General features: G+C 42.3%; 1 protein-coding gene across 1 annotated transcript in view; it reads right to left on the bottom strand.

The window, feature by feature from the left end:
• Positions 1 to 3,624: 3,624 nt before the first annotated feature.
• Positions 3,625 to 12,884, bottom strand: part of vstm2la (V-set and transmembrane domain containing 2 like a) — a 65,312-nt gene continuing 56,052 nt past the window's right edge. The window contains exon 4 of the mRNA XM_080496207.1: positions 3,625 to 4,221. Within this exon, the coding sequence (XP_080352333.1) occupies positions 3,748 to 4,221 (474 nt within the window). The 3' untranslated portion in view covers positions 3,625 to 3,747. The remainder of the gene's footprint in view (positions 4,222 to 12,884) is intronic.

Below are 12,884 nucleotides of genomic sequence, written 5' to 3'. Positions count from 1 at the left end.
GAAACAATATGCGAGTAATTTAACATTATCAGGTGGCATCTTAGTGTAGTGGTCTCACCTCACAGTGAGAGGACCCCTGGTCTGATCCCGGTCCCAGGTTTTCTTGAATATGCATGTTCTCACTCTCCTGGACTTTTTAAAGTACCTCCCCGACCAGGAACAGACATGAACCTTCCAGATGATAGAAGTGTTCAGAAATGTCAAACTTACAAGGACTTACATGACGTAAACCAAATGAACAAGCTCTACACGACATAGATATGGACGTCTTCTGTCTGTCTTCTGCGTTCATTACATTCACTTCTTTGTGCATTTCCAGGGAGCTTCTGGACGTATGACAGTCTGGCTAATGCCACTGATGACCTGTGGGGGCAGTGTTGGGAAGAATAGTACAGCTCGTGTGTAATTACCGGAAAGGACAGAGAAGACAGCAATATTAACGATCGATGACATTACCTGGTCTCCGTCAGGAGGACAAAGAAGCGTGCTACCTTCAGACTAAAACACCTGAAGTCTGCCAAAGAACACATTGACACTCCACAATGTTTCTGCTTTGTTGACCAATGGAACTAAGATGAAATAGTTTCTGAAGAACACATGGTGCTGTGTATGAAGCAAAGCTCTCAAATCAGTCCTCTGATTGGATGAAAAAAAAACACTTTGCATAACTTTAAACAATAAAAGCACACTAACTTGTCTCAACAGCCTGGGGGCTCGAAGACTCATAAGCTCAGAGCCATTTTGATAAATAGGCAACACCATTGTCGAGATTTATGAACTAAAAAAAAGGAGCTAAAGATCAATTCTGAAGCCGACAGTTATCCAATGCAGACACTTTGAAACCTGTGTGATTGTTACTCTCTTCCTGCAAACCTGCAGCACAAATTGGATCAGCTGAAACTGCAAAATGGTGGGGTTTTTGTGGGAACACCAGGAAGCAGAGTAGTACAATAATCAATCCTGGATGTAATAAAAGTCTGTAAAAGTGTCTCTTCTAGAGAGAAACGGCTGTGCCCTGGCAATATTTAGATGATAAAAAGCAATCTTGGTTCTGCTTTTAATGTTTGGCTCACGGCTGAGGCCTGCTTCAAAAACAACTCTAAGGCTTTTTTTTTTTTTTTTTTAACCTCATCACTTGGAATCATAGCCAGGACACACAGTTCTGCTGTCACTTTCTCATGAGAGTCAATGACCTGGTACGTTTTAAGGTTGATCCAAGCCATTCAAGAAATTCAGTTAAAAATGGCAGCAAATGGATTATCAGGAAATAAGTGTCATCAGCGTAGCTGTAGAAGGTTCCTGATGACGTCTCTAACTAAAATGGATCCCCGTGGAACACCACGGTTAATTTCATAGCTTTAAGAGATGACAATTTGTTGATGAATCCAGTAAAGGCCCCCCTCATGGTGACGGGTGGTACTGCTCTGTTGGACTGTTTCCGTACGATTTGGGCTTCTTCTTTTTTTTCGCCTACAAAGCTAATCTTGTCATTAGGGCGAGGAAAAAAAAAATCGGTTTAATCAGTTCATCGAATTTGTAGCTAAAAACAATGTTTATTTTGCATATTCAAGCTTTTTTTGGCGGTTTTCACTACTTTTCCTTGTGGGTTTCTGTAGTTGCTGTTGCACTTTTGCTTAAACCTGGGTTAAAGCTTGAATTGGTTGATTGCTGAGCCTCATTTACTTTTTATTTTGGGATTATTTATATGCATTTTAACCCTGACGACAATCACAGCAATTTTCTTGAGATGAAAATTGAAAATCAAATTGAAATTTGTAGGCCGATTCGCCCAGCCCTACTTGTCAGTCTCGGATTTTGAGCTTGTTTTTTTGTGTGTGTAGTTGCTTACTTTACCTGTTACTTCCTGTATGAACCTCTTCAATTCTATCAAAAATATCCGCAGATTCCTGAACAGGCACAATTACCCCTGACAATCACTGTCACTCAGTCAATGTCACTTGGAAATATTGGTCATTGTGCTTTTTGTCTAATTTGTTTATAATTTTCTATTTTGAGTTTATCAATTATTTTTTCATTTATCTATTTGTAGTTTATCCTTTACAAAATATAATGAGGGAATCACTAGTTTTGGGCTTGTTTTCAGAAGTGTACCTACTGTTTCAATATTTCCAGGAGGAAAGGCTTTGTTGAAAAAAGAAAACCCAACATGTATCGAATATGGACGTACAAATGTTTTTAATTACGTCTTTCCACTGTTATCAATTGATTGTTTTTTTTTATTTATCTACCACCCATGCTGTGAACAGATTAGAGATGTTAATTCAATAACAAAAGGTCACCCAGGTACTCGTTGTTGTTTCATATACAATTTATTTCATTTGATAAAGGCATACACTTAGTGAGTGTGAGACCAAACATTCGAGAAGAAATGTACATTTTCCATCTTATTTTTTTTAACTCCCAACAGTGATCTCTTCTATACAAAGCACTGAATTAAATTTACTGTTTGGCAATTTTTTTTAAATTAAATTCCCACTGATCACTGCTAATCGCAAACTGCCCCCTCTACAGTGAAGTATTGCCTGGAATGCCTCATATTGTACATTTCCCTCACCTTTCCACGGCAGCATTTGGAGAGATGACAGGGGTCTTGTTGTGTGGCCCTGCTTTTAAAAATAAAAGGCTGTAAGTACTAAGATACATCAGGGAAACCCCTTTCTGAGCAGCTATGAAGAGGACGTGTCATTCATCTGTCTGTACAGCATTTTTGGAGAGCGGTAAAGCAACAGAAAAGGGGTGAATTGGGGCTTCTAATGTAGAAAAAGACAAAGAAAAAAACAGAATATCCTCAACGAACACTCTTGTGTTTGTGTTTGTTTGGTTGAAAAAGTCTTTTAAGAAAATTACTGAACATGCACTAGCTTTATTTTATACTATACAGTCATATATACAGAGTGGATTGAGGCTTTTTTTTTAAATGAACAGCAGGAATGTAATCTGGAGGGTTGAAATAAAGAGAAATTGAGGATCTTGCACTGTGATCTAGTTATTTGGGGCCTGAACTGTTTTTCTGGTTTTTTTTGTTGTTTGAGGAGAAATCCCAGCCTTACTCGTGTGTGTGTGTGTGTGTGTGTGTGTGTGTGTGTGTGTGTGTGTGTGTGTGTGTGTGTGTGTGTGTGTGTGTGTGTGTGTGTGTGTGTGTGTGTGTGTGTACATCTGTCCTTGACGCTGCTGCTCTGGGTTGAATTCCTGCTGAAGGAAGCATGTTTCTCTCTCTCTGTCAGCCAACACAATGCACTGAAATTTGGGGAGCATGCAGCTTCGTCGCTCTCCTGTCGTGTCGAGAAAATTCTTAATTTACTCTAGAATTTAAAAGTTAGACTTCAAGATGTGTGCACCAGGGGTATTTCATTTCTTTTTTCTGACGGTGTCTCCAACAGCAGTAAGGCAGTGAAAAGCAGCATGAGCATGAAAAGCAGATCTGGTCATTTACAGTATCTAAAGTACAAGAGTGGAACAGAGCACGGATTAATAGTAAGACAAGTCTTTTGTTGTTGTTTTTTTTACATTTTTTATGTGAAACGGTGGAGCTGCTTACATCTACACATCAGCCCCCCCCCCCCCCCCCCCCCCCTCCCTCCAGCAAGCAAGCAGCTACAACCAGGAAAAAGCTACACTCCCACACACCTCACAGCCCCGCGCTCTGAATAAGCCGCCGGCTGATTCCGGGTTAGGGAGAGTATCTTTTTAAGCGGCGATGATCCGTGGCTCAGGTGCGTCGGCCTCCTACAGCGTGCAGCTGGGCTCGTTGGTGCAGTCATTGTGGCTGTGGTTACTGTCCACGTCCCGCTTCCTCAGCTCTCTGCCCGCCTTGTGCTGCTGACCGCCCGTCCCGCTGCCACTGTGGCTGTGAGCGTGGTGGGGGGACGACGGAGGCCGCTTGGCGTGCTCCTGGTGGTGGGCGTGATTCTGCCCGTGGTGGCCGTGGGTGTGCTCCTTGGCGCCGCCGTGATGGGAGTCGTCGCCGTCGAAGCCCAGCCCCCTCTTGGTGTCGTCCAGGGCCTCGAAGTTCTCGTTGTGGCCGTCGGCCGCGGCGTCGCTCACCGGCACCACCTGCAGGTAGGCCCGGACGCGGTGGTGGCGGGCGCCGGCGTCGTCGCTGAAGTCGATGACGCGGCATTCGTAGGTGCCCTCGTCGGACGGCTTGACCCGGGAGAGGCGGAGTTTGTGAGAGATGTTGCTTCCTACGACCTTCACCACCTGGAAAAGGCGGGTGAGAATGAAAGAAAGAAGTTTTACTCAATAATACGTCAAAATACCCACCGGATTCAGCTTTGAACCTAAAGCCTCAAATACTGTATCTAAAGCATTCTGTCCATCTGCATCCAGGACTTGATCGTTTACTTTTTTTCCAGGAAGCTTCAGGTATGTCGCGCCGCATTATGTAATAAATGTTCACCTCATTATGGAATAAAACCAGTTTGTAAGCTGGTTATGTTTAAACTCTCAGCTCAAGCCTCAGAGTTGTGTTACGTCTGCTACTCTCACTGAAACAGTGAATAACAACATCTACACAACAACGTTTTGAAAGGAAAACACTGGCGATAACGCTTCGTCTATGTGGAAACGGGGGGAAATGGAAATGGGAAAACAATACGTTTTCACTAGGAATGTTGTGTGAATGTGGCCTAGATCAAAATTATTTCACTCTTTGCTGAGCCTCGTTTTTCTCACTCTGGAAGGTTTTCATCAGCTTTACTGTTCGTTTAATTTTTTTAATTCTTTTTTAAGGAATGATCTTGGGGATGTCCTCCTCATTAGAAGAGGGATTTGTGCTGATATGCGGGCATATGTTGGGTTATTTGAGCTGGCAGTTACATGAGCGTGCCTCTCAGGAGGGGTTAGGACTAATTCAGAAAACACAAGCGCACTGAGCAGTGGAAGGAATCACTTTCCACATCAATGTTCCATTGTTTTACCATTCAATCGTTATGTGTACATAAAGTTGAGTCATTCTGTGTGATTTCATACCCCTCGTCCAAGAAAATGTTCAGACTTTGCATTTCTTCACATGCCAGATTCCACTGATCTCAATAAACCTGCTGTTGGTTTCACGATATCCGTCATTTAACCTGCAACACTGGACGGTTTCTCACGGCACCTGAGAAAGTTCCCACGTCACCGATCACACCGATTCTGCACAAGCGTCAAACAAATGTGTGCAAACAAGCTTGACAGAAGATCTAAACGTCTAACCACGGGCAAGGTTATTAAAACAACATATTTTGTTGAACTGCATTTATTGATTCATTAATGTAGCCCACTGAGCTGTGATCAGTTCAGGTTCGAAATCAGGCTTTGACTACATTCAAGTAGAAAGAGTCCTCCTCCTCCTCCCCTTCCTCCTCCTCCTCCTCCTCCTCCTGAGACAAAAGTGCTACTTAACAAAAGTCTTGGAAGTACCAGAGAGCTCGTCTTGGTGGTAAAAGCTTTGCGAGTTCACAGAGCAGTGGTGTTGAGAGGATGAGAGTCTGGCGACATGGAGAGATGTGACGCACTGAGATATAAATACAGCTTCATTTATCAACCACCACCGAGCACAGACCGTGTGTGTGTGTGTGTGTGTGTGTGTGTGTGTAAATGGTAAAAAAATGGTAAATGGTCTGGATTTATATAGCGCCTTCTAACCACACTGAGTGCAGTCCCAAAGCGCTTTACGAACCACTGGGAGCAATTTAGGGTTCAGTGTCTTGCCCAAGGACACTTCGACACATAGACCGGTGTAGACTGGGATCGAACCTCCGACCTCTCACTCCGAAAGACGACCACTCTACCACCTGAGCCACGGTCTCCCCCTGTGTGTGTGTGTGTGTGTGTGTGTGTGTGTGTGTGTGTGTGTGTGTGTGTGTGTGTGTGTGTGTGTGTGTGTGTGTGTGTGTGTGTGTGTGTGTGTGTGTGTGTGTGTGTGTGTGTGTGTTGTGTGCCATATTACGTAGCATTCTTAATGCATATATAATACATTTTTAATACAGAAAGATATTCTAAGGTGGAATTCTCTATAATATTGGATAAGGGGTAGAATTTGACAGGTTTTACTTTGTCCTTCCACCATGTCTGCACACGTGTTTTGTAGAAAAAGGACAAACTAAAGAGATGCGAGGAGACGCTCTTCCACTTATCGCCTCGTGTATCGTGATGAAGACGAATCTGGAGCAGCACTTCCTCAACATCGGCAACAAGTAAGAGCACAAAACTAAAATCACCTCAACAAGTGAACACTAAATAGTTTAACATTATAACACCTCAATATTTTTTTATTTGTATTTATTTATTTAGTTTACTTTTCAGGAACCATGTGCAAAAACATTTATCTTGAAGAAAAGATGCTTTGTACCAGGTTTTAGCCGTAGCTCGTTTCCATCTGCAGCAACACAACATAATAATACATATTTACAAATATAACATACAGTAAATATGTATAACATTAACAGTCACCATTAAAATGTAACACCTGCTTTCATAGAAATGCCTACAGATATTAAAAATCTTATGGAACACATCACAATACACATTATAAATATAAACTACAGTTAAATCGGTAACATTGTTATAAACATCAACAATGGAAATTAAAATGTATACAAAATACTAAAATACATCACAGTGGACAATTAGAATAGACTAATGCGACACAGCTGGTTTTAAATAACATGATTTTCTTTTTTTAAGTTTTGAGAAAAAGTATTCCAGTCTACAGACTTGGACTGGAAGATTCCAGAGTTTGATGGTTTGATGAAAAGGCTCTAATTAAAAGGATTAATAAGTTCCTGGTTTGTAATCTGAAATAATCTAAATCCAAAACGACTAAAACATAATTTTGTTTACTGTTTGTGTATTTCCTGTCAAATCTTTTTCTTGTCTTTTGTTGACATGTTTGATTACGTTTTGGGATGCTGCTGAATTATCTAACAACATTTCTTCATATTTACAGAAACGGACTACGACAGATAACAAAGTGATCTTCTGTGCTATTTGGTGCTGATTTAGCATCTGTTGGCTTTCAGGAATGGACAGTTTGGGATTAAATCAAATGTAAAGTCATTTATTGCAAACAAAGTAGCAGACTTAATAAAACTGGAAGTGATCGTTGGGTTGGCTGATGGCAAAAATACAAATACAAGTGACAGTGAGACTTCAGGCTTGAGGGTGTTATTTTTATTCATCCATCAATTAATTATTTATTTTGTATATAATGAAAATAAACTAGGTGTTAAAGTTTTGCTTAAACAGTCACAGGTCTACAAATTAGTTGCTCCAGTTGATGGTTGTCATGGCAGCAGGCCCAATGGAGGCGGGGCTTAACTCCTTTGATCCTTTGATCCTTTGTGATACACTGCGCTTTGAAGTTGGCAACCCTACCTTGGAGAATCACCAGAGTTTACAGAACCAGTTGGCTCGTCACTCAGCAGTTTGCCTCAGGAGACACCGGTCCAGGAACTTTTTCAACGAGAATCCCACCATTTTTGAACCGCATTCCTCAACCTTGTCCAAGACTGTTTTGACGTGAGAAGTGAGTATATTGATTGTTTTTTTTGCTCAAACGAAAAAGTCAAGGTGAAGCCGCAATATCCATTGATGGAGTTAATATTGAGAACTTATATCAGTTTTGGTTTTTGGAAATCATATTCATGCTGTGTGGGTTTTAAACTTTAGACACTAGGAGGTGCAGTTTGACGCAGACGTACGATTTTGCTCCGTCTAACTCTGATAAATGCTGCTTCAATTGCATTGATTTAGGGACAGCGTATCAGCATGTGATTTTTAGGTCTTGATGAGATGAACAATTGAGTTTTGGCTGATCTCTCTATGACAATACTACATTTTGTGAGTTTTTGAGCATATTTAGGGGTTCAAATTTGGGCCTATTGATGCAACAGAATAAGAACTAATAATAATAAGAAACATAACAAATACAATAGGGTCCTGGCCTTTCGGGCTCAATCCCTTTTACAATTTCTAGTAGTTAACTACTTCAACTTCTTTATTAATACAGTTTACCTTTCTTCAGCACCAGCTTTGTATTTTCTTCAGGAAATACTGAATCTTTCATGTGTTTTGTCATTTCTTTTTGTTTACTTTCTGCTCAGTGAATCAACTGTCAACAACAGCGATGATGACACCAATGACAGTGTACTTCATCCCAGGACACGGGTTTAACGGCTCACAGGGTCCCGTATTCCACGCCCCCCAGGGTCCCGTGTTCTACGGCCCAGTGGGTCCCGTATTCCACGCCCCACAGGGTCCCGTGTTCTACGGCCCACAGGGTCCTGTATTTCACGCCCCACAGGGTCCCGTGTTTTACGGCCCACAGGGTCCCGTAGTCCACGCCCCCCAGGGTCCTGTGTTCTACGGCCCTCAGGGTCCCGTATTCTACGGCCCACCGGATCCCGTGTTCTACGGCCCTCAGGATCCCGTGTTCTACGGCCCACAGGTCAGTGCCTTCAATTCTTTGAATTTAACCTATTAGATATGATTAATTACCAAATTCAGTTATTGGGATCAGATGAGAAGTGAAAAAAGGCAGATTGCTGCATCCGTAGGTCGAGGCAGAATCTAGATATTAGGTATTATTAATGTTATGATACATCAAGCTTCAACATTTACAACATCTTTCTGACCGTTCTCAGCATTGTCATCAGCTTTTCTATTTCATTTATTTCATTTTCTCTCACATTGATCCTCTATCTTCTGTTTCCTCCTGTCTTCTCCTCCAATGCCATTCTCTCTATCTGATCACATCTCTTTGGACTCAATGTTTCTGCTTAATCCTGCATTTTGGACTTGTTTATTTGTTTGTGTGCATGCTTGCTTACATCTCGTTGCCTCATTTTCAGTTTTTTCTGTATTGCTTCTTTTAATGGCTGCATCCTCATAATCATCACATTGTCTACCTCAAATTGCAGCAGCAGAGCATGAGCCCAGCTGAAGAGCCGCAGCAGCAGCCTCAGTTTGAGGGGCCTCAGGAGAAGCTGGTGTGGGATCAGCAGCTGGAGGAACCAAAGCCTCAGCAGCTGGAGGAACCAGAGGTGCCTCAGCAGCTGGAGGAACCAGAGGTGCCTCAGCAGCTGGAGGAGCCAGAGGTGCCTCAGCAGCTTGAGGAACAAAAGCCTCAGCAGCTGGAGGAGCCAGAGGTGCCTCAGCAGCTGGAGGAACCAGAGGTGCCTCAGCAGCTGGAGGAGCCAGAGGTGCCTCAGCAGCTGGAGGAACCAGAGCTATTGGAGGTGCCTCAGCAGCTGGAGGAACCAGAGGTTCCGGAGCCGTCGGAGGTGACACAGCAGTTCAAGTGGCCAGAGGTGACACAGCAGTTCAAGTGGCCAGAGGTGACACAGCAGTTCAAGTGGCCAGAGGTGCTGGAGGAGCCGAAGTTCAGCCGGGGGACCCGCAAAAAACATCGGCAGTTGCTGAACCTCTACCAGTGCCTTCACGAGTCTCAGCAGCCTGAGGGGACCGAGGAGCCTCAGAAGTCTGAGGAACTGGCGGAGAATCAGGAGCTGGAGGAGCCAAAGCCCAGCCGGAGGGGCCGGAAGAAACAGAAGAGGAAGAATCCAAACATCCTCAGTAGCTGGGATTGCTGGGAGTGATCTAGTAAGTAACATACTCAGACACACTAAAGCTGGATTTGGGGAAAGACACTTTGAATACCTGCACTGTTGTTGGACCTCTGTCACCCTGTGTGAAATTGTTGAAGAGCTGTTCAATATGTGGCCTTTAAAAAGTCAATTTCTCAATGTGTGTTTGTGTGTTCCAGGCACCTTCTCAGACCTTGGAGTGGAGAGGGAGTCATATAACAAGAGAGTCCAAGTCCAGAGAGGTCCCTCTTGGTCAAACCCGAGATCCCTCGCCCAAAAATTTCAATAAAAATTACAAAAAAAACATTACATTGCTACTTGTGGTCATTAAAAATGTCATCGGTGGCAACCGAACGAGTCGGGGTTTGAGCAACCATAATTTATATTGTTTTCTATTTTCAACTCTCAGTATTCATTCTATTTTAACTTTCATTCTCTCTCATACACTCGTCCTTTTCATTGGATCAGCTTTACTCTGCTCTTTTCCCATATTGGTACTTGGCGTCCCAAATAAACCCACAAATATTACGTCCTCTCGTCAGACAACAGGGCGCCTTCCCAAACAATGGACTCACTCGACGCATCCAAAATAGAAATCATTCATTTCTACAAGAGCGGTGGAAACATTTTACTGCATCACTTCAAAAAATAATCCTCGATTCATTTCAAGGAACAATTTTTCAACTCAATCACTTTTCCGAGTGTGAATTGAGTGTCACACTTTCGGTTTACATCCAAAATGGCTTTACTGGGAGATAAACATGCTGGAGCAGCGAGCACAGACTGCTGAATCTCATTTGCAATGAACTTCTGTAAAGTTGTCAAGATATTCACAGATTCACATTTCTGGCATCAGTAACTAACAAAATGTCACACAAACGAAGCCTGAAGGCATCAGAGCAAATTCCTGAGACAGAGCATGGTCTGGGTCGCCGATGACTCTTGTGGTTTGTCCAGCTACTTGTTCCTCCCAGATTGTGCTCAAGTCTCTCTGAGTGGTTCCAATAATTTTGAAGACACTTTGATTACATTATATTTACAATTAGATGGATTGAAGAGATAAAATCTGACATAATACAGGTAGAAACATTGATATAATGCAGGTTGAGTCATAGCCTTAAAACAGGTAGAATTTAATACACACACACACACACACACACACACACACTCCAGGTAAATCATAGATATAGTGAAGGTAGAATCATAGACTTAACACAGATAAAATTAGATGTAGAATACAGATCGCATCATAGGTATAATATAGGTGAAATCAAAGACGTAACAGAGGAAACAAGGTGAAATCTTCAACAGTTCCTGGAGCCTCGACGCAGAACCGCTGGTTTATCAGCAAATATTGACCAACAGAACGGAACTGCAGAAAGTGTTGCATCATAGTCAGCCTATGATACAACCAGATAGGCTGACTATGTACCTGTCGGAGGCCATGACCATCAGAAAACATGAGCAAAATATGCTATTATATTACATTACATTACATTACATTACATTAATAAGAGGTTTGGTGATGTCATGGTCTTGTGTTTGATGGTTGGTAGCAAAAATACAAATACAAGTGACAGTGAGACTTCAGGCTTGAGGTGTTATTTTTATTCATCCATCAATTAATTATTTATTTTGATTATAATGAAAATAAATTAGGTGTTAAAGTTTTGCTTAAACAGTCACAGGTCTACAAATTAGTTGCTCCAGTTGATGGTTGTCATGGCAGCAGGCCCAATGGAGGCGGGGCTTAACTCCTTTGATCCTTTGATCCTTTGTGATACACTGCGCTTTGAAGTTGGCAACCCTACCTTGGAGAATCACCAGAGTTTACAGAACCAGTTGGCTCGTCACTCAGCAGTTTGCCTCAGGAGACACCGGTCCAGGAACTTTTTCAACGAGAATCCCACCATTTTTGAACCGCATTCCTCAACGTTGTCCAAGACTGTTTTGACGTGAGAAGTGAGTATATTGATTGTTTTTTTTGCTCAAACGAAAAAGTCAAGGTGAAGCCGCAATATCCATTGATGGAGTTAATATTGAGAACTTATATCAGTTTTGGTTTTCGGAAATCATATTCATGCTGTGTGGGTTTTAAACTTTAGACACTAGGAGGTGCAGTTTGACGCAGACGTACGATTTTGCTCCGTCTAACTCTGATAAATGCTGCTTCAATTGCATTGATTTAGGGACAGCGTATTAGCATGTGATTTTTAGGTCTTGATGAGATGAACAATTGAGTTTTGGCTGATCTCTCTATGACAATACTACATATTGTGAGTTTTTGAGCATATTTAGGGGTTCAAATTTGGGCCTAATGATGCAACAGAATAAGAACTAATAATAATAAGAAACATAACAAATACAATAGGGTCCTGGCCTTTCGGGCTCAATCCCTTTTACAATTTCTAGTAGTTAACTACTTCAACTTCTTTATTAATACAGTTTACCTTTCTTCAGCACCAGCTTTGTATTTTCTTCAGGAAATACTGAATCTTTCATGTGTTTTATCATTTCTTTTTGTTTACTTTCTGCTCAGTGAATCAACTATCAACAACAGCGATGATGGCACCAATGACAGTGTACTTCATCCCAGGACACGGGTTTAACGGCTCACAGGGTCCCGTATTCCACACCCCCCAGGGTCCCGCGTTCTACGGCCCAGTGGGTCCCGTATTCCACGCCCCACAGGGTCCCGTGTTCTACGGCCCAGAGGGTCCCGTATTCCACGCCCCACAGGGTCCCGTGTTTTACGGCCCACAGGGTCCCGTAGTCCACGCCCCACAGGGTCCTGTGTTCTACGGCCCTCAGGATCCCGTATTCTACGGCCCACAGGATCCCATGTTCTACGGCCCTCAGGATCCCGTGTTTTACGGTCCACAGGTCAGTGCCTTCAATTCTTTGAATTTAACCTATTAGATGTGATTAATTACCAAATTCAGTTATTGGGATCAGATGAGAAGTGAAAAAAGGCAGATTGCTGCATCCGTAGGTCGAGGCAGAATCTAGATATTAGGTATTATTAATGTTATGATACATCAAGCTTCAACATTTACAACATCTTTCTGACCGTTCTCAGCATTGTCATCAGCTTTTCTATTTCATTTATTTCATTTTCTCTCACATTGATCCTCTATCTTCTGTTTCCTCCTGTCTTCTCCTCCATTGCCATTCTCTCTATCTGATCACATCTCTTTGGACTAAATGTTTCTGCTTAATCCTGCATTTTGGACTTGTTTATTTGTTTGTGTGCATGCTTGCTTACATCTCGTTGCCTCATTTTCAGTTTTTTTC

This window comes from Blennius ocellaris (genome assembly GCF_963422515.1).
Source record: "Blennius ocellaris genome assembly, chromosome: 5".
In the NCBI taxonomy this organism is placed as follows: domain Eukaryota; kingdom Metazoa; phylum Chordata; class Actinopteri; order Blenniiformes; family Blenniidae; genus Blennius; species Blennius ocellaris.
Note: the sequence above shows the minus strand (reverse complement) of the source record. Positions and strands in the feature narration are given on the sequence as shown.